Source organism: Dipodomys spectabilis, unplaced genomic scaffold (genome assembly GCF_019054845.1).
Source record: "Dipodomys spectabilis isolate Male_0828 unplaced genomic scaffold, ASM1905484v1 ptg000532l, whole genome shotgun sequence".
Taxonomy (NCBI): domain Eukaryota; kingdom Metazoa; phylum Chordata; class Mammalia; order Rodentia; family Heteromyidae; genus Dipodomys; species Dipodomys spectabilis.
The window spans coordinates 658,381-684,864 of record NW_024871209.1 but is presented as its reverse complement, the minus strand read 5'-3'; the positions used below and the strand labels follow the sequence as shown (position 1 = coordinate 684,864).

Genomic DNA, 26,484 nt, shown 5'->3' with positions numbered 1-26,484 from the left:
ACGTGTCAGCACAGAGTGCCAGGAGGCTCGGGAGCAACAGCAACCTGCCAATCGCATTCGGAAGCCCCGTGGGACTCATTGTGGAGCCCCAATAGATTGTGGTGGTAACTGTGGATGCTGGCCAAGCTGCCTCTGTATACAGCCTACGCAGAGCCAGGCGGAGCCTCAGGCAGTGAACTGGGGAGGGGGGGGAGGGTCCTGGGAGCCCAAGACCACTGAGACCCACACAGCGTGGACAGAAGCAGGAAGCACCTGAAGCCACTTAGAGGCACAGACCTGACACAGAAGTGCTCTGCCCCTTGGTAACAAGGAGGAAGCTGGGCAGCACTGCCAGCACCAGTGCACAGCAGTGAGGAGCAGCGGGATCCGGTGCCCATCTGGCTTTACCACAGCCCAGCCGGTCAGCGTGTCCCCTGAGTGACGCACACTAGCAAAGCCCATCTGTAATGTACCTGCTTGTGCTTTCCAGACACAAAACAGAAAAATCTCCTTCCTGTTTGACATGAACACAGCGGCCATCTTCTTCCAAGACAAGGCAATTTCGTTACACACACACACACACACACACACACAGAAGAATGGGCTTGGAACTGGGCACCGGTGGCTCATGCCTATAACCTTAGCTACTCAGAGATCTGAGGATCACTGTTCAAAGCCAGTTCAAACAGGAAAGGATGGGAGGTACTCTTATCTCCATTAACAACCAGAAAACCAGAAGTGGCACTGTGGCTCAAAGTGGTAGAGCGCTAGCTTTGAGCAAAGAAGCTCAGGGACAGTGCCCAGGCCCTGAGTTCAAGCCCCATGACCAACAAAACAAAAGAAAAGAGAAAGAAGACTGGGCTTGCGCCAATGCCCAGCATAAGAAGCTGTCAAGTTTCCTGCATCTCTATTCCTCTAGATCCCCCTGTGCTCTCCGCCGAGATGCTCAGGCATGGGGACCGAGCCTTGGGCCTGGGTCACGTGAGCAGGGCACACCGCCAGGCCTCCCCTCTCCTGAGAGCCACAGCCACCAGCAGGCTTCTTTTTGTAAATGAATCCAGATATGTAAAATGTAGCCTGGGCCTAATGGACTTCAGAGAAACTTTCCTTCCTCCTGGACAGTTCCCAGCGGGCTGAAGGGGACAGAGGGGAAGCAAGGACTCCCACTTAGTCCCACCATACACACGTGTGCACACACAGCCCCTCCATGGAGTCAGCCTCAACCTGCCAACTCGCTTCTCGGTTCCTCAGCAATTCATCAGAATCTCCTGGAAAACGCAGCAACTTCTGAGCCCTGCTGGGAACTCTCAAAGAACCACCCACCCCACCCCCGTCCTCAGCCAGCCCTGTACCTTCATGCTTATAGGTCATCTCCTGGCAGCCGGAGAAGTAGAGGCACACGAGGGTGCAGAGACACAGGAAGAAGGAGAAGTAGAGCACGAACAGGATGTACTCCATGACGCGCCGGCCACACGCAGCGCTGCTATCTGGTGGGGGCAGGCTGGGCTCCCTCTCCAGTCCCCAGTCCCCACCAGGTGCTGACCCTCCGGAAAGCTTCCTCCTGTCCCTCACACCTGCCCCTGTCACCATGGCTTCCTGAGCACTCATTGGCTGCAGAGGCCTGAGGGCAGGGAGGCCCCAAAGGTGCCCTCTTGGTAACGGGTGTTGCACTGGGACAGCGCAGCGCCTAGATGCCAGTGATGCCAGCTGAGAGCGGAGAGGAGCCCGTCTCCAGGGTGGCGCGCTGCGCTCGTCACAGAGGACAGCTTCCGAGCCAGCCTGACCCCTGGGACCTGCTTGGAAGGACTCAGCCTCCCTGAGCCTGGAGCTGGTGTCAATGGCCCAGCATAGGTCCTGGTACCCGGGGTGATGAGGCCCCCAGGTACAGCAGTGGCAACAGAAGCTGGGAGAAAAACCTTCTGCTTCAGGACCAGAGCCCTAGAATGAGAAGGTGGCTCCAACCTCCATGCCTGGGAAAGGTCCTGGCAGATCCGAGACCACCACGCACACACCCTGGGCGCACCCAGGCCATTGGCTCTCCTGCAATCGTTTACACAGACGAGGATCACCGCTGAACAAACATCACCCATCCAACAGAGCCCCCAGGCCTCCAGCTAGGCCCGCATCTGCTGGGGAGGGTCACAAGGCCTGACGTAAAGAGCAAAGACCCTCATCCCAGGAAAAGGGCAAGTCTTCTACCACAAGAAAGCAAAGCTTCTGTGCTGTGGCAGACAGCAAAGCCACATCAAAAGTGCTGTCCAGACACCAGTGCCTCATGCCTATAAACCCAGCTATTCAGGAGGATAAAATCTGAGGATCATGATTTGAAGCCAGCCCTGGAAATTCCACAACTGTTAGCACCAATAAATCACAAAAGCAAGCTAGAAGTAGAACTGTGGCTCAAGTGGTACAGTACTAGCCTTGAGCAAAGGAAGACCCAGGAACAGCACACACACAAAAAACAAAAACAAAGACACTGCACAGCAATTGGTCTCCTGAACACTCCATTGGGAGCTTTATGGGGTGCATCATGCCAACCACATCTAGTCAATAGGACAGGCTCTATCCATTCCCTTTAGATGTTAATATCTGGGGTGAAAATGGTACTCACTACAGGCTGCTGTACAAAATGACACAACTCTTCCATACATCAGTAGGGGGCGCTGGTGCCCTGGTCAAAGTCTGTTTCTCCCCATCCCTCCTCATTCCAGACACTCAGCATGCCATCCATGGGAACAACCCAGCTAAAGGGACACAGCTTTCTGCACAAAGGACTTTGCTTTGGTGATATTTACAGATGCAAAAAGAGCAACACTGGTAAAGGGTAGCTAAATTATTGAGTGAGCAGTACGTAAAATGTCCCACAGTCAAGACATAAAATATAGCTGGCCCCCAAAGGCCAGCTGTGTGGGCAGACACGCTTATTACAGCATTATTCCCAGCCCTGAGGAGCTGCAGGCAAACATGCCCTGCGGCTGCAGGACGGAAATCAAATCAAATGGCCCATCTACTCAGCACATTATACAGCCGTAAAAATTGATATTTACGATGAAGGGCATATAGCACACTAAATACTTAGAGTCTAGTGTTAACCAGCAACTCAGGGTATCACAATGTCTTCTCCAGTCACAGCAGGGGGGATGCATCCAAACGCCAACACCCAGTGCCCAGGGGAGGCACGGGGTGGGGTTGGGGCACTTTTATCTCCCAGGTCTGGCTGTTATGGCCATGAGAAAAGCACAGAATTCAATATACAATTCTGCCAGAACAACTTCCTGTTTCTGAGATGCCAAGGTTATTAGTATAGGTAGACCGGTTTCTACCTGGGTGTGGTAGACCCTGGGCTTTCACTTTAAGTCTACACCTTAGTCTTCTGAGTGGGTCTTGCATTGCACACACCTGTGTCTCCTGAAACCGGTGCTGTGGACACTACAGTGGCAAGCTTACAAGGCAGCAGCAAGGATTAAACGGAATGACGTAAACAGCTGGCCATTCGAGCACTGGGGACACCAAAAACCTCTGAGGGCTGACTTCTTCCTAGCAGCCCCAACCCCAACATGCCTCAGGAGCACAAGGAGGCACCCGTGGGCAACATGTGCCTCGCAGATACATTGTATTTGGCTCACAGTATTTGAGATGTTGGCACCAACATTTAAAAATCCTGAGATCAGGGCTGGGAAGGTGGCTCAGTAGTAGAGCGCTTGCCTTGCATGCCTGAGGCCCTGGGTTCGATTCCTCAGCACCACATAAGCAAAAAGAAAAAAGCCGGAAGTGGTGCTGTGGCTCAAGTGGTAGAGCACTAGCCTTGAGCTGATGAGCTGAGGGACAGCACCCAGGCCCAGAGTTCAGGCCCCATGACCGGAACCCCCCCCCAAAAAAATCCTTAGATCCCAGGGATGGGAGGGGAAACTGGGGGAAAGCAAAGGAAGAGGAGATACTGTCAAAAGAAAGCAAGAAAGGAAGGAAGGAAGGAAGGAAAGTAGGTATTCGTTACCTGACACATGAAATGATGCCTTGGTACAACATCTTTGTAACAATAAAAGTATGTTTTAAAATCCTTAGATCTGGGGCTGGGAAGGTGGCTCAGTGGTAGAGCGCTTGCCTTGCATGCATGAGGCCTGGGTTCAATTCCTCAGCACCACATAAGCAGAAAAAAAAAGCTGGAAGTGGCGCTGTGGCTCAAGTGGTAGTGCACTAGCCTTGAGCTGAAGAGCTGAGGGACAGCGCCCAGGCCCAGAATTCAGGCCCACGACCGGATCCCCCCCAAAAAAATAAAAATAAAAAAATAAAATCCTTAGATCTTACATAAAAGTGTCTAGTTTTAGCAGGGCGCTGGTGGCTCACGTCTGTAATCCTTGCTACTCAGGAGGCTGAGATCTGAGGCTCTCAGTGCAAAGCCAGCCTAGGCAGGAAAGCCCATGAGACTCTTATCTCCAATAAACCACTAGAAAACTGGAAGTGGCACTGTGGCTCAAGCGGTAGAGTGCTCGCCTTGAGCTGAAGAGCACAGGGACAGCGTCCAAGCCAGAGGTTCAAGCCCCATGACTGACCAAAAAAAAGTTTCTAGTTTGAATTGTGTCCTCCCAAAAAGAGTTGAGTCAGTTAGCTCATGCCTATTATTTTAGCTACTCAGGAGGCTGAGATGTAAGGATCATGGTTCAAAGCCATCCTGGGTGGACAAACCAGAGACTGTTATCCCCAACTAACCAGCAAAAATCGGGAAATAGAGGCGTAAAACACCAACTTTGAGCAAAAAAAGACAAGCAGAAATACTGTATGTCCTGAGTTCAAACCCTAGTACCTGCACAAGAGAGAAATGGGCATGTGTGCACTCATGTGCATACACTCACAAGATGTTGAAGTCCTAACCATAACTCTGCAGAACACAGCCTCCTTGGGAAAACAGGGTCATTACAGAGGTGATCATTAAATCAATGTGAGTTCATACTGGAGAAGAGTCCAAATTCAGTGACCCATCCTTAAAGTGACAGTCACATGAACACACACCACGGGGAACAGCCTTCCAACAAGTATGGCAGACCACAGTTATGCAGCAGCAAACCACGGACTGCCAGAGATTGCTGGGAGGGACACAGAAGAGCTCTGCCACGGTCCTGATTTCAGACTTCAGGCCTCTGTGACTGGGACAAACATCTCTGTCCGTCTAAGAGACACACTTTCTGCCACTTTGCGAAGTGAACCCTAGAAATCTGATCTACAGACTCATACTTGAAAGTATGATGTCAGACACTGCTAGCCCACCTTCTACCAACCAGTATTCTAGGCGTGGTTTGGCCCAGCCCCCACCATTCCCTACAAGTCACTCTGGCTTCAAGGCTGTACATCCTTCGCCACTCACTGTCCCAGCTATACAGCTGTTTTACCTACAGAAGAGGAGGACTACGCTGATACCATCTATCAGAAGAAAACACAGGCAGGAGCATGGTTCAGTACAGCAGGAGACCCATGTCATTTGCATGTGACATGACCCATGAAGAGAATTCCCTTCTTTCCCATTTCTTCCAGTCTGCTCCCTTCCACCCCAGATTGGCCCCGTGGGCATCTGAGCTCACAAAGCCCCGATTCTCCACTTCAGGACATCTGGACACCAACACTGTGAGATGGTGGACCTACATTCTGCAGAAAGAGTGCAGTTCTGGGCCCAGCACTAGTGGCTCAGGGTTGTAGACTTAGGCAGGATCAGAAGGATTGAAGTTCTGGGCCAGCCTAGGCAGAAAAGTCTACAAGACTCCATCTCAAAGGAAAAACAGTGGCGCATGCCTGTCATCCCAGCAACAAAAGGTAGCCCAAAGTAGACAGATCACACCTCAGTGCACCCCGGCCAGGCAGCAGGACCTTACCCTAAAACTAACCAGTGCAAGAAAGGGCTGGAGATGTGGCTCTGAGGCACTGTGCCTGCCTAGCAGAGAGTGAATTTCTGCACTGTCCCAAAACACACAGCTCCTGGTTTTTCAGAACAGGAAATTAGACTGCCCAAGCCAGTCCGAGGGTCCTGAAATCCTTCAAAAGGTCTGAAGATGTATGTTTGCAATTTGGGTGAATACACCCAAAGCCTAAATACAGAATTGCACCAGTAAGTTTTCGTGAATAAATTACCAAAACTGGGTCACATCACACAACCATGATTTATGCTTGAGATGGGGGTAGCAGGGCTTCATCACCCAACATGCACACATACGCCCCACATGGCGCCTCCTCGCCCTTCCCTTCCTTCCCCTTCCTTCTCCTCCCCTCTCCTCCTGCTGCCAGCTGACCCCACAGCTCCACGGTGTGGCACCGACCAGGCTCACCTTGGGCGGCTTCAAGCCTTTCCCTCGATGCCTCTTGGAACGCAGCAACCGTTCTCTCTCCTGAGAGACAAAACACAATTGCACCAGTTATGGCTGTCAGGCCGCGCTGGCTCTCAGGGAGCGCTCCCTGACTGCTGCACCCGTCCACCTGCCTGGCTTGGGCTGGTGAAGGTCCGCAGCACTAAGCCCTTTACGCAAGGCCCTGTCCCACCCATACCATGCAAGCCTGTTTTCTGTGGGGGTCCGGTGACCGTCCACCCGAGTAGGTGGACAGCCCCTCAGCACAGCAGCAGAGTGTGGGGCACCTGCGGCCTTCACCTGACCCCTCATAGTCAGGCGACTGCTGTATCTCCCTGGTCCTGGTTCTTCCTTTGTCACACAGGGCTGGACCCTGCCCTACAGAGCTGCCCCAAGAAAGAGACAGGAACCCGGGGCCACTGGTGGTGGAAACAGCCCCCGTGGGACAGGGACGGGAGGATGGCACTCAGACAGAACAGGGCTGTCCCTTCTGACACAAACCCCACTGGTCCAGCAGGACACACCTGGCACGCAGCCTCAGCCCACCGTCCACCAAGTCTGTCTCTATTTTCCCTAGTCTTAATTTCATTTCTTCATCTAATCATCTCTTTAATGAAGGTATTTTTTCATCCTAAAATGCACGTTTTGTGTAATGAAGTAAAGAAAAAAATGAAGATAGGTAGGTAGGTAGGTAGGTAGGTGGGTGAGTGGATGATAGATGGATGATGGATGGAAGCAGGCGGCAAGGAAGGAAGGATTGAAAGGGGAAGAGCTGACAGAGTGAACAAGATAGTTCTGGACAAATCCTTTCCTAGAATTCTGTTTACCTATTCTTCAAAAACCCATGAAGGGGCCTCACGAGCCTCCGAGGCAGGCAGACTGCATACTGCCTCTACAATCCAGCTCAGGCATCCTGCAAGAGTACCCCGCCCACCTAGAGCAGGTCTACTTCCTGCTTCCCCTTCAAATATCTACACCCCAACTGTCATGAAACACCACACACAGCTTCAGCAGGGCCTTTGAGCTCTAGTCTGATCACAAGGTCTGGGTTTGCAGGCTCAACTTTATGATACCTCGGTCATGAACTGAGTGTGGCTCAATGGTATTTTGTGCCTGTCTACAAGTACAAGACCCTTAGTTCAAACCCAAGGAAGGAAAGAAAAGAGGAAAAGATGGGAGGGAAGTGAGGGAAGGGAAAGAAAAATTCAAGTTCATGCCTATAACTGCTAAGTTAAAAAAAAAATGAATGAACTACAAGGTCAGTTGCAGGGCAGCTTGAGGAACATAGCAAGATTGTCTGTCTGAAAAAAAATAATTAACTAATCAGGAAATTCAGGAATTCAAAGACTTCTCAGGAATAGATCAGGCTGGATTTTCTTAAAACCCTGGTGTCTCTTAACCGCAGCCAACAAGGAGACAATTGGAGAAGCAGGAGTTGCCATGGAAACTGTTCCCAGGTAGCAGTGGTCTCATTCTAGAGACGCCCAGGCTGCACCAAGTAGATGTGGGCACTGCAGGGAATGGGAGGGGGGCTGGGAACTCTTGATCGCACCTGGCTGCCCACTCCCTCTCCTGACCCAGACAGGTGCTCACATACCAGTGAGAGGTCATCGATGACGTGAACCCCACGCCCTCTTACAAGCAAGGGCTCATCAATGATGTGCCTGCCCCCCATTCCTCACGAGGCCCCCTCGCTCCTGAGCCCCATGCCCTTGTACCAGCGAGAGGTCTTCGATGACGTGCTGCTGCTCCAGCACCTGGAGCCTCAGGAAGGCGATCTCCTGCTCGTCCCGGGTCAGGCTGAGGTCGTCCAGCGACGTGTGGCGCCTCAGTGAGCTCTGGGCAGACAGCTTTTCCTTCTGCAAAGCAGGTGGGGGGTCAGCTGAACACACCGGGGACAGTGCTGGAGTGTGGGCTTCCGGGGTGGAGATGGGGTCGGTGACCCCTCCAGCCTGGAGATTCTGCCTCGGGAGGCTCCGGGCTAGAGGAGGAGGCCGGCAGGAACTTACCACTTCCACGTTCTCCCTGGTGAGGTTCTTGATCTTCTCCTCCATGCGCTGGATGCTCTGCAGCAGGTCCTCGTTCTTCTTGTTCATCCGCTTGTTCTTCTCTACCAGCGGCTTCAGCTGCACCTCTGTCTCTCTGGAGCGCTTGAGCTGCAGTGGGACACACACCGGTCAGGCAGCCTGAAGGCCCCGGCGCGGCCAAGCTCCGGCCACACCTCAGAGACTCCACAGCTCCCCCAGCTCCCAACACCAGAGCTTATGTCCTAGACGGTGCAAACCCCAGAAACACCGGACAGCGCCTCCCCAGGCTGAACCTTGCCACACCACGATGACGATGATGATGATGATGATGATGGTGATGATGATGATGGCCTGGTCAGTGGTGACAGGAGCAGGCCGGTGGCCTACAGATGGGCTGGGGTGGCTGACCTGTCTGAGGTCGTGGATCATACACAGGAAAGTCAGCCCTGCCACCTATGCTGACCTTCCTGGCCACCCAGCCCCAGTCATCACACACTGGCTACGGCTCCACAGTCTTCAAACCACTGCCCGCAGTCCGCCAGTGCCAGGCTCAGTGCTGGGCAGTGCCGTCATGGCGCCTGTCTTGTGTCCTTCCAACCTCACGGCTCTACCCCCAGCCTCTGCAGCCCCTCTTGTGCCCCTCTTGGCTATCTTGCCTCCAGCCCAGCCCCGGGAGAAGAACCTGGTGGTGATGGGTTCACCTTCTAGAACAACCCATATGGAGGACAGATCAATGAGACAGACTGGAGAAGTCATGGTTGGCTGTGGAAAGAATGGGGTGTTACACTATTAAGGCACCTTCCTTTTCTTTCTGAGCACAGCACCCTTGGGGCAGGCTCCATTTCCGGCTGATTATGGTTGACTTCTCAGCCTCCATTTCCTTGGCTATAAAATGGCAGCGCCCACCAAGATTGAAGTCAGAATTGGTGATTTTATGAGATTTTAATGGACAAGGTAAACAGCTCCAATGTCTAGTACTGTTGCAAACATCACAAGGACAGTCAAGGTGACACCAAGTCCTCATCATGAACCTGAATGGGTCCTGGCCCCTGCCATGACCAAGGCAAGCCACACGCAACACTCCACAACCTGAGCATGGAGAAACACCAAGCAGGCTTACTAGAGCTAGTAGCCAGCATGAGGCGCCCACTGTGTTCAGACACTGGTTGTGAAATTGACGGTGTCTGAAAACCCAGAGTTGTGTAGACACGGTCCCGCATCTAGAAATCCACCCCAGCAGCAGAGCCAGGCGTGAACTTCCCTATGGGGGTGTTCACTGTGAGCACAGGAACAGGAGCAGCCTGGGCACTGCCATGTGGGTTACAGCAGGTAGAACCTCAGGTCCCTACGCATGCAATGCAAGATGGACAGAGCTGTGCAAACCAGCAGGGAAGATGTCGTCACTAAGTCTGGGGGGAGAGAAGTAAGCTGCAAAAATATGCAGAAGAAAATCCCTCGCTGCAAAACACAACAGCCAAACAAAAAGAGGGCTGGTGGCGGTCGTGTGGCAGCCCCCAGGTTGGAGACCGTGCTACAAGTGTGCTGGCGTGGTCTGACTGCTAGAAGCTGCCAGTTTCTTCCCTCAGTCACCCAGCAAGCTGTCATTTGGCTCCTGAGTGTCTCTGCGCTGAGTGGAAATAGGTCAGATGTAGTAGTGATTAAAGCCAACCTGCCTTTAAAACCACTGGAGGGAAATGAATTTGTTTTTATCCTGTTAAAACCACAAAGAGCCAGTGTAGTTGTGCATACTTGTATTCCCAGCTACCTAGGAGGTTGGAGGTAGGAGGATTTTGGTCTAAGGCCGCCTGGGCAAAACCTCGAGACCCTATCCCAAAAACAAACTGAAAGCAAAGAGAGGAGTCATGGCCCCAAGCTCAACCCTCCGTAGTAGTCATGGTAATAATAATAATAATATAAATGTTATCACACCAACTAAGGAAGGAATCTTCAATATCCAGATTTTTATTTTTTGGATAGGTTCTCCTTGTGTAGCCTAAGTTGCCTCAGGCTCCTGAGAACTGGGATTGCAGACATGAAACACAGTGCCCAGCCCTGAAACTGAATTTCCCGAAACTAGCCATGCCCCTCCCTATTCTGGGCCTTACTCTGAGATACAGAGTGAGCTAGGTGGATGCTCGGGGGTTTCCTTCTAGATGGGTATCAAGGTGGGCAAGAGGGAACACACGAGCAATTTGTGTTTAAATATGCCTCTTCACTATCAGAGGAAAAGGAAGTGGGTTTGTAGGTCAAATCGTCGAGACCAGCGGTGCTCAAGGGCCCTCGGTAGGCCAGCCATGATGACTATGGGAACTCCTCTCCTACGTTTCGCACCCAAAGGCGCATCGCTGCCACGCAGGGACCAGGAGGTACCACCTGCTCTGCATGTGGGAGACCAATCACTGACCATGCAAGGCCCTGAGCCACGTCGGCCCCTCCCCTCCTGCAGCCTCCCGTCTCCTGGGCCAGGTGCGGCAGTAGCGCTAAACCTAGCCGGGGTTCCAGCCTGAGCTCTGTCCCTGGTAGTTTCCAGAATGATGGCTGTTAATCTTTGTTCTGAAAACTGCTTCCATCACTTAATATACTGGGTACATACTTCCTGCCAGCTAACTGCTCTTAAAGACTGACGGTGTGCAAAGCTTCCATGGTTCCTGGGCTCAGGGTCTGAGAATGGAGCCGCTGTGCGCTTAGTTGTTCTTGGTCTCCACTATAAACAGCGCTGCGGCAGACATGCTCACACTGCTCGCTGCCTTCTCTACCTGCTTTCTGAGGATGACGTCCTGCAGAAACAACAGGCCATGGCAGATTTCTTTTAGGACCAGGTGTTAAGACTTTCTGAATCAATAGGAAAGCAAGCAAGCTAGGAGGCCTCTGCGTTCACATCATGTTTGAGGCGTTTCCTGGCCCCAGAGCCCCTCCCTGGGTCCCTCCATACACTACCAGTCTTGGCCTGGTTACCAGTTCACTCCTCTCGTCTGCCAAGAGGGTGTTTCTGTCTTCCAGCTTCCGTATCACAGAATTCAGTTCAGCGATTTTTAGCTGAAATCGCCTCACATCTCGCTCATCCAGATGTTGATCCTAAAAAAAAAAATTAAAAAGCAAGATTCATGTGTGCTTTGAAGAAGCTGAACTGCTTTGAAGGGCTCTGTGGAGGCTTCCAAAGCCCACACAAGGTGTGGCAGGTGACACACATTGAGAGGCCATGTGGGGCGGGAAGGTAGAAAGCACTCCGAGCTTTCTCACGTGCTTGTGGGGTATGCTTTGCCTCCAGGTGACAGAGATTTGAACTCCTCCTAAGGCTTCCCAAACACCCAGCCCTTGGGGACCTCCAGATGAAGCCCCACCCCCGCTCCTGCATCTCCCACAGAGGCCCAGCACAAGCCAGGACAAGCCGGGGCCCCTCCATGGCAGACTGTCTACACTAGAATGCCCACCCCTCCTGCAACATGCAGCACACATCGTTCACTAAAGATGCCCCAGCAGCAAACGAATGAACATGGACGAATGTTCCTCTGCAACTTTGCTCTTTGCTAAGAGTGCAGTAATTGCCCCAGTGCCCCTGCACTTGCTGCTGGGGGGGGGGGGGGGTACAGCTTCTACTGGTCTTCAGGACTCTCTCTGCCATTGTCCCTCCCTGTCCTGCCTGGGTTCCCTCCAGAACGCCCATCATGTGCCCCTCCTCCGAGGGCACCATGTCTTCCTCGGCAGCTGAGCTGTAGCCACAGCAGGCAGAGGAGGTCTGCTGCTGGTGCTGCATGCTGGGCCTGGCCCACACTGAATGTCAGTGAGCATGGGAAGAAAATGTACCAGAGGAAGGGATGGATAGGAGGACAAGGGAGCTCAAGGACGGAGGAAAGGCCAAAGAACGGCAGGCGAAGGAGGCAGGAGGAAGCGGTGGCTGAGCAGTCCGCCCAGCAGCCCGGACACAGTGGAGGCCCGGGCCCTCACCTGGCTGCCCATGAGCTCTGCCATGTCCCCGATGCCAGGCGGGAGCTCCCTCTTGGGACTGCTGTGGTGTCGCTCTGCCTCTTTGACCTGAACCAGCTGCTCATCCAAAGCCTCTTTCTGCATAAGCAGCCTCTGCGTCTGCCCGGCCTGCACGCCCAGCTCCTTCTCCAGGGCCAGGATCACTCGATCCTTCCCTTTGATTTCATCCATCTGAAAGAGAACAGGCAATTGGGAGCAGGCTCCTTACCAGGAAACTGTGCTCGGGGCCTGGAGCCTGAGGCCAAGTCAGGTGAACTGGGCACGCTCAGGACCCATAGCTTCTAGAGCCCACAGCCCAGGCCTGAATCCCCTTTATTCCCCTGAGGACAGAGAAGACAGAGCTCTGGGTCCAAGGACCTATGCAGGCAACCAAACCCAGCCTGGATCTCACCTTCCTCCCCTTAACAACACACGTGAGTCCTGACCGCTCAGCCTACTTGTTGAGCTACACTGGCTGTCGTGTTACTTTGTTCATTTGCACTCACTGACTTCAGGATACTGTGTCAACCTTTGTATTCACCAAACAAATTCAGTCGCAGTTTACTGGCTTTCTGTGTCGTTGCACTTGATAGCTTCTTATATTCTCACATTTGTGAGTAACTTAGAATGTATCAATATGTAAAAAAAACTCTTTTCTACAGAAGCGTGTTTCTTAAAAGTTCCTACTTTGGCCTAGTAGCTTGGCTCTCTGTAAAGAAGAACTGCTACAGGATAAGGAAGAAACTTTGAAATGTAAGTTTTGCCTTAAACTGGTTTTTTTAAAGATGGAATTAAGACCTCAGACTGTTCAATAAATAGCAGAGGGTCACTGTACAAAAGGAAATGTACTCATTACCTGACTCAGGTAATAATAATCCCTCTGCACATCACTTCTATAAACTAAATATGATGGCAGAGGGTGTGAGTATATTGAGATTGTGTACAGTTAGTCTTATTTCAAAGTCACCTTATGTAAATACATTTTACTCTATTCAAACTAGGCAATCATGAGCAGACTGTGAACCTGAGAAGCAATCAGAGCAGAGGGGCGGGGCCTGCTTTGCACTGAGGATAAATAGAGGAGCAGCCCACTCTGTGTGCTTGCTTGGCTGACAGCACACCCTTCTGCAGAAGTAAGTTTTGCCTTCCTGAGACAATGCTTTAATTTCATGTTTACCATTGTGACTCCAATGGCTCCTGGAGAGCTATTTATAACAAATATTGCTCTGTTTTCTGGAAGATTTGGGCTTAAAATCTTGGCAAAGGACTCTGGGTCTAGGCTTCTCCTTGTTTAGAAAAGTTATTGCAGACTTAGTTGGTGGGTAACTATAGGACCACTCAGGGTTTTCTCTTTCTTGTGTGTCCGTTCTGGAAAGTTACACTTGTTGCAGAGGAATCTCCATCTCACGCACTGTCACGTCACTTGGTGGTGACACAGCCTGATGTCCCCACTGCCCGTAGGGGCTGTGGCACCCCCCTCCATTCCTCACACACGGACCTGCAGTCACGGCCGCCTGCATCCGTGTTCCCAGGGGCTAACTGGCTCCTGAAATTACAGACTGTCTTTCTAGAGTTCATTGTGATTCTTGCTGGTTATGACTTCCTTCAGCCTTACTCTGGGAGTTTAACTGGCTATTCTTTTCTTTCATCCTGAGATGGTGGGAAAGCAGCCAACTTTGATGAAAGTGTACCACGTTCTTTGAAAAGCACAGTCCCCAGTGCCGGACTGCAGTTTTCGGTCAGGGTAGCTCAGGCTAGACCATGAAGCTTCAGTCTCCATGTCTGTGTTCACTTGCTGTGCACGTATTCCAATGCTAGCTGACAGGAGTGTGCTCTTTTCCAACTCTAGTTGGAGCTCCACTTCTTTCAGTTCTTTTCTTTCATACATTTTTAAGCTCACTATTGTTACTATTGGTGGTGGTACTGGAGACTGAACTCAAGGCATTATATTTGTAAAGCAGGTGCTCTACCACTTGAGCCATGCCTCCTATCCTTTTTTCCTTGGATATTTTCAAGACAGGGTCTTGATTTATGCCCAGCAGAACTTGGGCTGCTACTTGTGCTTCCCTGTATCTCTGAGGATGACACCATACAACCCCCAGCCTCTGGTTGACGTCAGGGCTCCCCCATGGCTGCCTCCCATGCAGCTAGGACTACAGGTTGGAGCCATTGTGCTCTCCTACTAAGCTGAGCTCATTCTTTCTTTGTAACAAGTATCCCCCCCCATTTGTCTCTAGGGAAAGTGGCATGGATACAGCCAAATGCCCTTTACTGCCGTCTGCTCGCAGCCTTCTCTGCTTCCCCTCACTCGACCCATCCTCCACGGGTACCTCACAGCCACCACTGTCGAATCTCAGCTCACCTAGGTGGTTTCTGCCTCCAGAACCACGCGCCTTCCGTCTGACCAGGGTGGCCGTGTGTGGCAGGCCCTTCCTCTACTGCATGCCTCCTAAGTCCAGTAACGCAGTGGAGACGTCCCCCTGCCTTCGCAGCCAGGCTCACTGGCCTACGAGAGCACCCCACGACCCACAGAATACTCCACGGAGCAGGCTGGCCTAATCTGGGGGATCCCCTTCTGAGAGCATAAGCACGGGCTGACCTTCAACCCCGGTGGAGCCTGGCCAGGGGAAGGGTGCTCTCCGCCCCGCCCAGGGGGCCTGGCTGTGACCTGGCTCGCCTGGGGAGGGCTCTGAAAAAGCCTGCACTCCACATTTCCTCCTCCGTGCTGCGGGCACCACGGCCCGTCCCAGCTGCCACACCGTACCTGCAGGGGTAAGTCTGCTCCTGACTGAACACCCAGGGGCTCGGACCACAACCCCGGATCCTTCTTACAACACCTCTACCATATCTACTGTGACACTGAGCCCACACACCAAGAAACAAGGGCCGTGCCGGGGTTGGCGGGAGCCCCATGCCCGGCTTCAAGGTCCCCGTGTGTTCAGGGAGGAGGAAGAGTGCTGCAGGGGGCGAGGAGAGGGCCTGTGCCACGCAGAGCGTGTGAAGCAAGGAACACACTGGGGCATGTGCAGAGAGAGCACGTATCACGCAAGCGCGTACCAGCGGACAAGCCCGCGGGGGGGGGGGGGGGGGGGGGGCACGTACTACGTGGGGGCACGTTCCAGCTGGGGCGCACGCCAGCAGGGCACGTGCCACACGGGGCGCGCGGGGAGGGCACGCGCCACGCGGGGGGGGGGGGCGCGCGGGGAGGGCACGCGCCACGCGGGGCGGGGGGGGGGCGCGTGGGGAGGGCACGCGCCACGCGGGGCGGGGGGGGGGGGCGCGTGGGGAGGGCACGCGCCACGCGGGGCGGGGGGGGGCGCGCGGGGAGGGCACGCGCCACGCGGGGCGGGGGGGGCGCGCGGGGAGGGCACGCGCCACGCGGGGTGGGGGGGCGCGCGGGGAGGGCACGCGCCACGCGGGGCGGGGGGGGCGCGCGGGGAGGGCACGCGCCACGCGGGGCGGGGGGGGGGGGGCGCGGGGAGGGCACGCGCCACGCGGGGCGGGGGGGGGGCGCGCGGGGACGGCACGCGCCACGCGGGGCGGGGGGCGCGCGGGGAGGGCACGCGCCACGCGGGGCGGGGGTGGGGCGCGCGGGGAGGGCACGCGCCACGCGGGGCGGGGGGGGCGCGCGGGGAGGGCACGCGCCACGCGGGGCGGGGGGGGTGGCGCGCGGGGAGGGCACGCGCCACGCAGGGCGGGGGGGGGGGGCGCGCGGGGAGGGCACGCGCCACGCGGGGCGGGGGGGCGCGCGGGGAGGGCACGCGCCACGCGGGGCGGGGGGGGGCGCGCGGGGAGGGCACGCGCCACGCGGGGTGGGGGGGGCGCGCGGGGAGGGCACGCGCCACGCGGGGCGGGGGGGGCGCGCGGGGAGGGCACGTACCAGCCTGCGGATGTCGCGCTCGCACTCGCGCTTGATGCGGTGCACCTCGTCCTGGTGCGCCTGGTGGGCGGCGCGCAGGTCGGCGGCCTTGGCCCGGTCGGCCTGCACGCAGTGGCCCAGCGCCTCCTCGGCCTGCTTGCGCGCCGCCTTCAGCTCCAGGATCTCCTGCTGCAGGCGCTGGCGCTCGCCGTCGAAGGCCCTGCGCGCCTCGTCGCGGGCCTCGGCCAGCAGCGCGCCCTTGACCTTGTCGGTGGCGCCGTCGCGCAGCGCGCCGAGCGCCGCCTGCAGCCGCAGCACCTCGGCCTCGCGGACCTTGGCGGCGCGCGCCGCCTCCTGCTCGTGCTGGCGGATGAGCGCATCGCGCAGCGCCTGCAGCTCCTTGGTCTTCTCCTCGTGCAGCTTGGCCTTGAGCTCCGAGATGTAGGCCGTGTGCCGCCGCTGCTCCTGCTCGCGCTCCAGCTTGGCTTCCTGCAGCCGCTCGCGCAGCTTGCCCACCTGCACGGGCGCCCGCGTCAGCGTCCCCGCCGGGCTCCCGCCCGCGCCCTCCCGCAGCCCCGTCTAGCCTTTCTCACTGCAGTGGTGTTTTATTGGTTTGCTTTTTCCCCCCTTAATGTTGGAAAAACGGGAGGGGGCTGCGGAGCCCCGTGTTGGAGCCCCTTCCATTCAGATCCACGAGGAAGGGCCATCCGTGACCCCCAAATCACCTGAGCAGACTGTAAGCCAGCCAGCAGCCCTGCACCCGGCCACACACTTCACCCTTCTGGTCCTGATCCCTTGTTTATAACATACGCAAAGCCGCCCCTGACCTCGCAGGTTGGTGCAGGGTTACGCACCACTAAGGGACCCGGTGCTATCTGCACTGTGGACACAAAAATGGCCACACCGCTGGCTTGTGCCTGTAGTCCTAGTTCCTTGGCAGGCTGGAATCTGGTGGGTTACAGTTCAAGACCAGCCCAGACAGAAAACGTCTGTAAGATTCTTCAGAATAACCAGGAAATACTGGTCAGAGGCATGCTCAAGTGGTAGAGCACCAGCAGAGCAAGCAAAGCTGAGCGATCATGACTCCCTGGGTTCAAACCCTGGTACTGGGGGCCAGCATCAGCAGCAGGTACTGCGGAGGGAGGCTAGCTGCAAGGGACCTGGACCCCCAGTGCCTAGGGCTGGAGGCATCCGTGCCTGAGCTCTCAGCCTCGTCTGTGCCCTTTACACAGGTAAGTGCCCAAACACCAGGCTGGGTCAGACAGCCCTGGCTGGCTCTGCCCTGAAGTGAGCTATGCCAAGGAAACGGCACAGTGGCGGCAGCACACTGGACACCATGGGGCTTTCCACTGTTTACTTCTGGGCAACCCTGAGCTGGGGCCCTGACCAATAGTGTGGCCTGAGCTGAGAACACGGGCGTTCTGACACTTCTAGTCGCTTGTCTGAGGTCCTGAAGCCAGGCAGGGGCCAGCCAAGCAAGGGTAGACACCAAGTCTACAAAGTGTCCAAGCCCGGGCTCTGCCCTGTGACAGCCTGTGCCCTGTGCCCAGCCCTCGGCCCCTCATCGTCCTCACTGGCTCCAAAGCACCTACAAGGGTAAAAGAGCTCACAGCACAGAACCAGGCCTGTTCCCAAATGGCCCAGCCCTACGTCCCGACCCAGCCCTGCTGGGGGGTCACTCCGCCTCATCTTGGACATGCTAAGACTCTCGGAGCCTGAGATCACAGCCATCGCATGGCAAGCTGTGAGTGTACCCCGCAGCCTCTGCCACGCTGCCTGTGTCCTCAGAATGGATGAGGCGCAGGGATTAGAGACACCCTGGACCAGGCTCTCCACATGGCCCTGTGATGGGCACAGGCCTCTCAGTGTGCCCATCCCCGCACCCCACTCTACCCCACCCCACCTTGCTCTTTTCCTGCTGGAACTCGATCTGAATGCTGGTCAGCTTGGCCCGCAGCTCCTCGTTGGCCATCTGCACCACATCCGTCTCCATCTCGGGCTTCTCGCCCTTGCTCCGGCTTTTCTTAGACATGCTTCCTCTAGGGTTGAGCCACTGGGGTCCTGAGGTTCACACCCGCCCTCCAGCAGGCTCAGCTGCCAGCTCTGCCGTGCTAAGCAGTGGCACAGGGCTCCGCTCCTCTTCTTTGTAACCCACCATCACTTGAGATTCTGGGAGAGGGAGGGAGCAAAAGAAGAGAAGGAGGGAGGGAGCTGTGTTAGCAGAAGGACTGACATCCCCCTGGAGGATGCTTCTTGCTTGAGCAATGAAGCCCCTGAGGTACTAACAGGCAGGGTCTTCTCCCCCCACAAGCCAGCCTGCACTTCCTGGGCAACCACACCAGGCTGGCTCCGCTCCCAGCTCTGCTCCATCCTGCCTCAACAGGTAAAGACAACACAGCTACAGCTATGTGACCGCAGGCCATGGTCTGTGAACATCTATGAGTGGGGTCGCCCAGGCCTGGTCTCATCCTAGACTTGAAGGACTTGGGGACAGGGAGTCTTCTTGCACATGCTCCGTCCACACCCCCCAGCTACTGGGGCAGGGTCGCAGGTCAGAGGACCACACTCTGAAATGGACTCGAGGCTTCTTAGGGTGAGTGATCTCTCCCCTGCCAGGTAGATGCCACCAGGTTACAGATGAGGAAACGGAGATGCACACAGGCTGAGAGATAACCATGGCACACAGCTAATAAGAAACACTCTGCCTGGCTGAGTGGTTCCATCTCTGGTCCCAGAGTCCTTGCCACAGAGCACTGTACTCTGTGTCATTTGTGCCACCTGTATTTGTCAGTTTTCTCTCCTCTGGGACGTCAGTTCCAAGTCCCTAAGACCTGGGTTTGTACCGTTCTGTCCTATCTCCAGTACCTAGGACAGAGCCTGGCCTGTAGGTGGCGCTCCCGTACATGTTGAATGTTGACCAGAAAAGGCCATAAGGTGCCAGTCCTGGGCCAGGGGCCAGGGATCCTCTCCTAAAATCCTTGGAACACCCTTGAAGGTAGTTGGAGATGAGCACTTGGAAGCACAGAGATGTCAAGTACAGCTGCCTAAAGCCACACAGCTAGAAGGTGGAAGAATGTCAGCCTTCAGGGCCTGGCAGAAGAGATAAGACTGAAAAAGAAGTCTGGGTTTGGAGCCCTGGGAGCCAAGGATGCTGGGCAGAGGCAACGCAAGCAGCAGCAGCAGCTCCTGTGCACCCAGAAAGCCTGGAAATTGGCCACTGGATACCGGAGCGAGAAGGCCCTAGGCTTGCAGCTGAGCGTTCAGCTGATCATGAATGTGTTTTTCCATTTTTCTTTTTTGTATCATTACGTGGGCCTGGACTAAGGAGAGTCTGGACGCTGACCTTGAGGGGTTTTTTTTATTCAAAGCTGGTGCTCTACCACTTGATCCACAACTCCACTTCCAGCTCTTTGGTAGTTAATTGGAGGTAAGAGTCTCACAGACTTTGTCCTGTCCAAGCTGGCTTCAGATCTCCATCCTCAGAGCTCAGCCTCCTGAGACCTAGGATTACAGGCGTGAGCCTCTGGTGCTAAGTGAATGTGCTTTTTACAAGTGGAAAAAAATGATTAGATACTATCTCCAGATGAAGCCCAGCCTCAAGAGCTAACTGGCAGCCTGGGCCCACCCCTCCATTCTCCCTGCCACTCAGTCCTCCCGGGCACCACCCGAGGCTACCAGCAGACCAAGGGTGCCCTGTCTGCAGGGCACTGGCATCCTCTTGTGCATAAAATTCACCCTGCGGAGGAAGGCTGCTGCCACTCACTCTTCCTTATCTCTGGAAATTGCACTAGTGGCATCTTAAACATGGCTAGGGAGGTGTTGATGGACTTTACTAATGGTGGTCATTCTTGCTCCCAGAAAAGCACCATGGAACCAAAACACATGCAATGTGAAGGGCCCGGTGACAAAGTGACTGTTGGTGTCCCTGAGGACAGTGCGTCCCCAGGCTGGGGAGGCAGGGAATGAACCCACAGTTATCCATCTACCAGAGAATCGGAGGCACAGGCCTGCCTGCCGCTCCAAGTTTGGACAGGACTATGTGAAGAAGCACGAGTTCCTTGACCTCCACAGAACACAGCCAGCCAGGCGCAGCAAAAGGTGAGAACACATTGAAGAGACAAAGCGAGGACCACACTTAGACTCAGCCACCCTAGTGATACTGAGATGGTCAGACTGGACTTTAAAATAACTGTGACTAGCCAGGCGCTGTTAGCTCACACCTGTTCTCCTACTCAGGAGGCTGAGATCTGAGGAACATGGTTCAAAGCCAGCTGGGGCTGAAAAGTTCCTGTGAGACTCTTAATTCAAACAAACTCCTTAGAAAAATCCAGAAGTAGCATTGTGGCTCAGTGGCAGAGCGCTAGCCTGAACACAAAAGGCTCAAAGACAGCACCCAGGCCCTGAGTTTAAGCCCCAGGAAAAGCAATAAGATAAAGTAAAATATCTGTGACTGACATGCTAAGGACTCCAGAAGAGGCAGGTAACATGGAAGAAGAACAAATGGCTGGTGAGGGAAGAGCTGGATAAAGACCCCTGTGACAGGAATGAAAGTCTTCGATGGGCTCATCAGTAGACTGGACACAGCTGGAGACATCCAACAAAGCATTTCCAAGCCAGAATGCAATGGGAAAAGATGACTGAGAGAGAGGGAGAGTGAGAGGGAGGAGAGAGGAAGGGGAAAGGGAGAGGGAGAAAGGAAGGAGGGAAAGGAGAGGGAAGGGAAGCAGAGGACAGACTAGTCCAAACTGCAAAACAACAGCAAAAGACATAGCACATACAATGGGGACACCAGAAGGTGAAAAAGCTGAGGAAAGATCTGAAGCAAAGTCTAATGTTCCCCCTATCAGACACAAAATCATAGATCCACGGAACCATGACAGAAAGCAGGCAAGAGCAACATTGAAATAGTTACAGTGAAGCAAAGCCTAATGTTTCCCCTATCAGACACAAAATCATAGATCCACGAAACCATGACAGAAAGCAGGAAAGAGCAACATTGAAATAGTTACAGTGAAATTGTACTTCAAAAGTGAAAGACAGACACAGGGGCACACACCTATAATCCCAGCAGAACAGGAGGGTAGTGAACTTGAGAAAAAAGTAGAGACATAAACACTTCTTCACATAAAATGGAAAGACTTGGGCATGTAGGCTTGCCTTGAACAACAAAAAAAAGGTTAAAAAAAACTTCATTGGAGAAGAACAAGATAGGTTAAAAAAAAAAACAAACAGAAGGAGCAACAAATGATAAAAATTTTAAATTTAGATCCACAAAGCATTAACTAAAAGACAAACTCTTGCATTTCTCACTCTTCACTAATTTGCCAGATTATTCAAAGCAGTAAGTGCAGCAAGGTGTTTGTGATTTAATTTATGGATAGCTAAAATGAATAAGAGCAGTTTTATCCTGGCTAAAAGACCCAATACGTTACACATGAACTAGTATACTGATATTTGAAAGTGGACTTAGCTAGTTATAAATGTATTTTGTCCACCCTTGCATCACCCTAGGGTAAGGAAGTTTTTAAAGATGTACAAACTCCTCATAAAGAAAAAGTGGAAACATTAGGACTACAGAGGCAGGAGCAGTCAAAGACAAAAACTATAACAAAGAATAAGTAGCAAATAGTATACAGCATCAGAGACAGTAATCTAAGCACATCAACAATCACTTTAAATGTCAGTGGTCTAAATGTATCCAAAAAAAAAAAAAAAAACAACACCAGAATCTCAGAGCAGATCAAAAGCAAAAGCCCAAGATTCAGTGTAATAAAGCACTGAATTTCCAGACTTGTATGCACTAAAGCCAGACAACTCATGCACATGCACAGATAATTAGCAAGATGAAAGCACAAAGTAATTTCTAGCCACTGCTAACTACTCTGTCATTGATAAAGTCACTAAACCATAAGCAATCGGACAAATCCTTTCCTTCTGGGGTAAAGGAACTACATGTAAAAAGTATACTCAGAGCTGGGTACCACTGGCTCACACCTGTAATCATAGCTACTCAGGAGGCTGAGATCTGAGAATCACTGTTTAAAGACATCCCAAGCAGGAAAGTCTGTGAAATTCTTATGTCCAATTAAGCATCAGAAAAGCTGGAAGTGGTGCTGTGGCTCAAGTGGTAGAATGCTAGCCTGGACCAAAAGAAAGTCAGGGACAGCACTAAGCCCTGAGTTCAGGCCCCAGAACCAAAAAAAAAAAAAAAATTCTCAGTATGTAAAATTATGAAATACTGTAAAACACAGAATAGAATACAATAGAACACAGAAAAATCACAATCACGAATCTGAAGGAAAATCTCAGAGGCAGAGCCTTTTCTCCCAGGAATTGAAATTAGCTGGGCAGGAACTCTAGTCAGTTGGACTCTTGAGTATTCAGGAGCCCCTACTCCCAGCTCCTCCTCCCTCAAGGCCAGACCCCCCTCCTCTGCCATCAAGGGAACAGTGGCTCTGCTCCCAAGTTCTCTGTAAGGCTCACAGGACAGATTCTCTCCCCTATTTTTTTTGTCAGTCATGGAGCTTGAACTTAGGGCCTGGGTACTGTCCCTGAGCTCTTTTGCTCAAGGCTAGCACTCTACCACTTTGATTGCAGCTCCACTTCATTTTCTGGAGGTAAATTGGAGATAATAGTCTCACAAACTTTCCTGCCTGGGTTGACCTGGAACTACAATCCTGAGATCTCAGCCTCCTGAGTAGCTGGGATTACAGGTGTGCGCCACTGGTGTCCTCTGTAGACAACGCAAGATCGATGCAACAACTTGTACCTGTAGCCTCCAAATATCCCTTATAAGAACATTCTTAGCGCCAGGTCCCTGAACGTTTCCCATGCTGCCATCTGGCTACAAGACCTGCTCCTCTTTCTAGCTAGTGGCTAATGGGTCAGAAACCCTTTGCTTCTGAGACCCCTGGGCCTTGAGTTACTGCCACAAGCACCAGCTACCTGATTCCAGCCTGCTCCCAGCTGACACCTGAACTTCAGGATAATGGCTCCATGGCTTCCAACCACAATCCTCCTACCTATGTCGCTCACATAGCTGAGATCATAGCAGCATGCCACCACACTTAGATTATTAGTTGATATGGGTTTGGAGAGTTCAAAAAAGCAATGCAGCTCTCCAGAACACACATCCAGGAAACGGGGCCAGGGTCTGCATTTTGCCCAACTGGATGCTGGAGAGCTGTGGGATGGGGCAAAAGTTTTGTCCATGGGCATCTGGGTCCTAGGCTCTACTCCCCCCCCCCCCCCCCCCCCGCCCCAGCTGCCTACAAAGCTCCAGCATTTGGAACAGGTTGAGGCTCTGGTCCAGCCACAGGCTGGAGCTCCTGAGCAGTCCTATACCTGCCCCTAGTGGGCCAGGGACCAGTGGGCAGAGGAGAAAACCAAGCGGACTGCTTATCATCATCTGAATAACCTCCATGATTATAAAAGCAAAATCAGCCAGGTTTGGTAGCCAACAGCTCTAATCCCAGCAATTAAGGCTAAGGAAGGAGAACTAAGGGTCTGAGGCCAGCTCAGGGTCCATGAGACCTTGTCTAAAAAAGAACCAACAATGAAATCAGGGGGGGCTTGGAAGGTGGCTCAGTGGTAGAGCACTTGCCTTGCATGCCTGAGGCTCTGGGTTCGATTCCTCAGCACCACATAAGCAAAAAAGAAAAAAAGCCGGAAGTGGCGCTGTGGCTCAAGTGGTAGAGCGCTAGCCTTGAGCTGAAGAGCTGAGGGACAGCGCCGAGGCCCAGAGTTCAGGCCCCACGACTGGACCCAAAAAATAAATAAATAAAATAAAATAAAATCAGGGGCTGACACACAATAGTGAAGAACTGGCCTGGCATGTGTGAGCTCTCAGATTCAATGCTCAACACTCCAAACTTTTTTAAAGCCCCACATATACACAAAATCATGGAAGCTGACAACAAACATGAGTGGTACACAAGACAAATTCAATTCACAATGCCACCTCCACATGTAGCCGTGGGTGTAAGGGGGGGGAGGTCTTGATGGGGAGGGGAACAGCCAGCAAGGAACAGACTCTCCCTCCCGGCGCCCACCCCATTCCAGCCCTCCCACAGGCCGCTCCTGCCTCGAGTCTCAGGGACTCTCAGGACACACAGAGGCAAAGGTCAAGCTTCGGTGCACTGAAGCCACAGAGCTCCAAACCCCAGGGAGGAACTACATTAAAGCTGTAGAAAGAGACCTGATTGACTGGGAGCTGGCTACACACAACAGAAAGAATGTCAGCTTCATCTGCGTCCCAAAGATTGAAATACAGGCAGAACTTTAATGACTTGATTATATATGGAAATACATACAACCATGATAACTAAAGTGTAGTACATGCGGAGGGTGGCGAGGACTGCAATGGTGAAGCTCCTCTGAACTAACTTACAGTCTGTCAGTCAGTATCAGAAAGCTGGAACGCATGCTGGGCGGGGAAGGGAAGGAGACAGATGAATGGCGAGAGGAGGGGTGGGCCAAGACAGTCATAATTTCAACATACTTACGTGAAAATGGAACCAGGTAAATGGAGGGAAGGGGCGGGGTTGGGAGAGGTGGGTCGGATGATGGAGGGGTGACACTGATGGAGATAGACTGTACCACAAACTGACATGTTCATCTGAACCCCCTTTATACGACTATTGAAGGGTTTTTCTAAAATATAAATAGTTGTTTAAAAAAAAAAACAGTTATCAGCTCATGCCTATAATCTTAGCTACTCAGGAGGTGGAGATCTGTGGATCACTGTTCAAAGCCAGCCCAAGCAGGAACATTCGTGAGCCTCTTATTGCAATTAATCACCAGAAAACCAGAAGTGGTGCTGTGGCTCAAGTGGTAGAGTGCTAGCCTTGAGCTGAAGCACTCAGGGACAGTGCCCAGGCCCAGAGTTCAAGCCCCACAACTGACAAAAAAAGTTTAAAAGATCAGTATCCATATCTTCTAACAAACTCCAAAACCTGTATTGAGTTGTCTTTCTTTTTTTTTTTTTCAGTCTTGGATCTTGAACTCTGGGCCTGGGCACTGTCCCTCAGCTCTTCAGCTCAAGGGGAGCACTCTACCACTTGAGCCAGAGTGCTACTTCCAGTTTTCTGGTGGTTCACTGGAGATAAGAGTCCCATAGACTTTCCTGCCCGGGCTGGCTTTGAACTGTCACCCTCAGATCTCAGCCTCCTGAGTAGCTAGGATAACAGGCGTGAGCCACTGGTGCCTGGCTGAGTTGCCTTTTTATCTTTACAGTTTTTTCCCCTCAACTTAGGCAGCAACCTGCACCTCCTACCACCAGCTCACCACCACAGCCACCAGCAGGCGCTCTTGACGCCCAGGCTCCCAAGCCCCACCTAGAACCCGAGTGACAGCCTGAGGCTGGCAGGCATGCTCCTACGCGCGGCTCAGCCAGCAGTGTTCCCAGCAGCCAGCCATTCTGCTCCCTAGAACGTCACCGTGCTCTTCCTGCAGCTCCACACCCCTCCACCCCAAGTTGTCCCAGGCCAGGTACACACCAGCAAGTGTGGGGAGCGGCTGCCATCCACCTCACCCTGGGGATGGCAGAGAAGTGAGATGGGCAGTGCCAAGCGCTGCTTTACCCGGCCAGCAAGTCCCCCACACTGGAGCGGGCACGGGGCAGCGCGGATGCTGCGTGCTGCACACATATTGGCTCAGACTCCTCAGGATGCTTCCAGATCCATGCTGTCATTCTCTGCAGCCCACGCTTAGAGACAAAATGGCCAGAAGTGGCCTCACAAGCCCGGGGCCAGCACCTGCCACAGGCTCTGTTTAAAACCCATCTCGGCTTTACACATCCAGGTGGGCACCATCCAAGGCCCACTGGGTCCCCAGGGCCCTGCCAGGAGCCTGACACAGCAGTGCTTTGACATCCAGGAAGAAATACCTGCTTCACGTGGTGCCCACTGCGCTCAGCCAGCCTGGGCGTAATGAACAGACCCGCCGAAGCACAGCACCCGCCGCAGCCTCTGCCCGCCTGCCCCGCCTGACATCCCCCAGCAGACTCCCTCTGGGCCCGGGAAATCGCTCTGCTGCCACTGAAGGGAAGAAAAAGTCTTTCAAAGTGTCTTTGAAGATGCAGGGCTCTCAAGTCAGCTTCCTAGGCCAGCACAGAGAAGAGCTTCTGTATAGAGCCGCACCCCAGCGCCCTCCATCCCAGCAAGGCAGCTCCACCATCTCCACGCAGAAGTGGGCAGGAGCCAGGAGCAGGTGCCCTCGCGTGCTCCCGACACCCACAACTGTGCCCTGGCCCTCCTCCCTCCACCAAGCCTCAGAATGATGGGATCTGCCCAGCCCCATCTAATACCATTCCTACGACATCTCAGAG

The 26,484-nt window shown here is 53.6% G+C and overlaps 1 protein-coding gene across 1 annotated transcript in view; it reads right to left on the bottom strand.

The window, feature by feature from the left end:
- The window catches only part of Jakmip1 (janus kinase and microtubule interacting protein 1), a 46,367-nt gene that overhangs the window by 8,139 nt on the left and 11,744 nt on the right, over positions 1-26,484 (bottom strand). Inside the window, exons 2-8 of the mRNA XM_042670314.1 lie at positions 18,061-18,326; positions 16,179-16,673; positions 12,281-12,490; positions 11,291-11,410; positions 8,318-8,464; positions 8,027-8,167; positions 6,291-6,350 (exon numbers count right to left, since the gene is read on the bottom strand). Coding sequence (XP_042526248.1) covers positions 6,291-6,350; positions 8,027-8,167; positions 8,318-8,464; positions 11,291-11,410; positions 12,281-12,490; positions 16,179-16,673; positions 18,061-18,189 — 1,302 coding nt within the window. The 5' untranslated portion in view covers positions 18,190-18,326. The remainder of the gene's footprint in view (positions 1-6,290; positions 6,351-8,026; positions 8,168-8,317; positions 8,465-11,290; positions 11,411-12,280; positions 12,491-16,178; positions 16,674-18,060; positions 18,327-26,484) is intronic.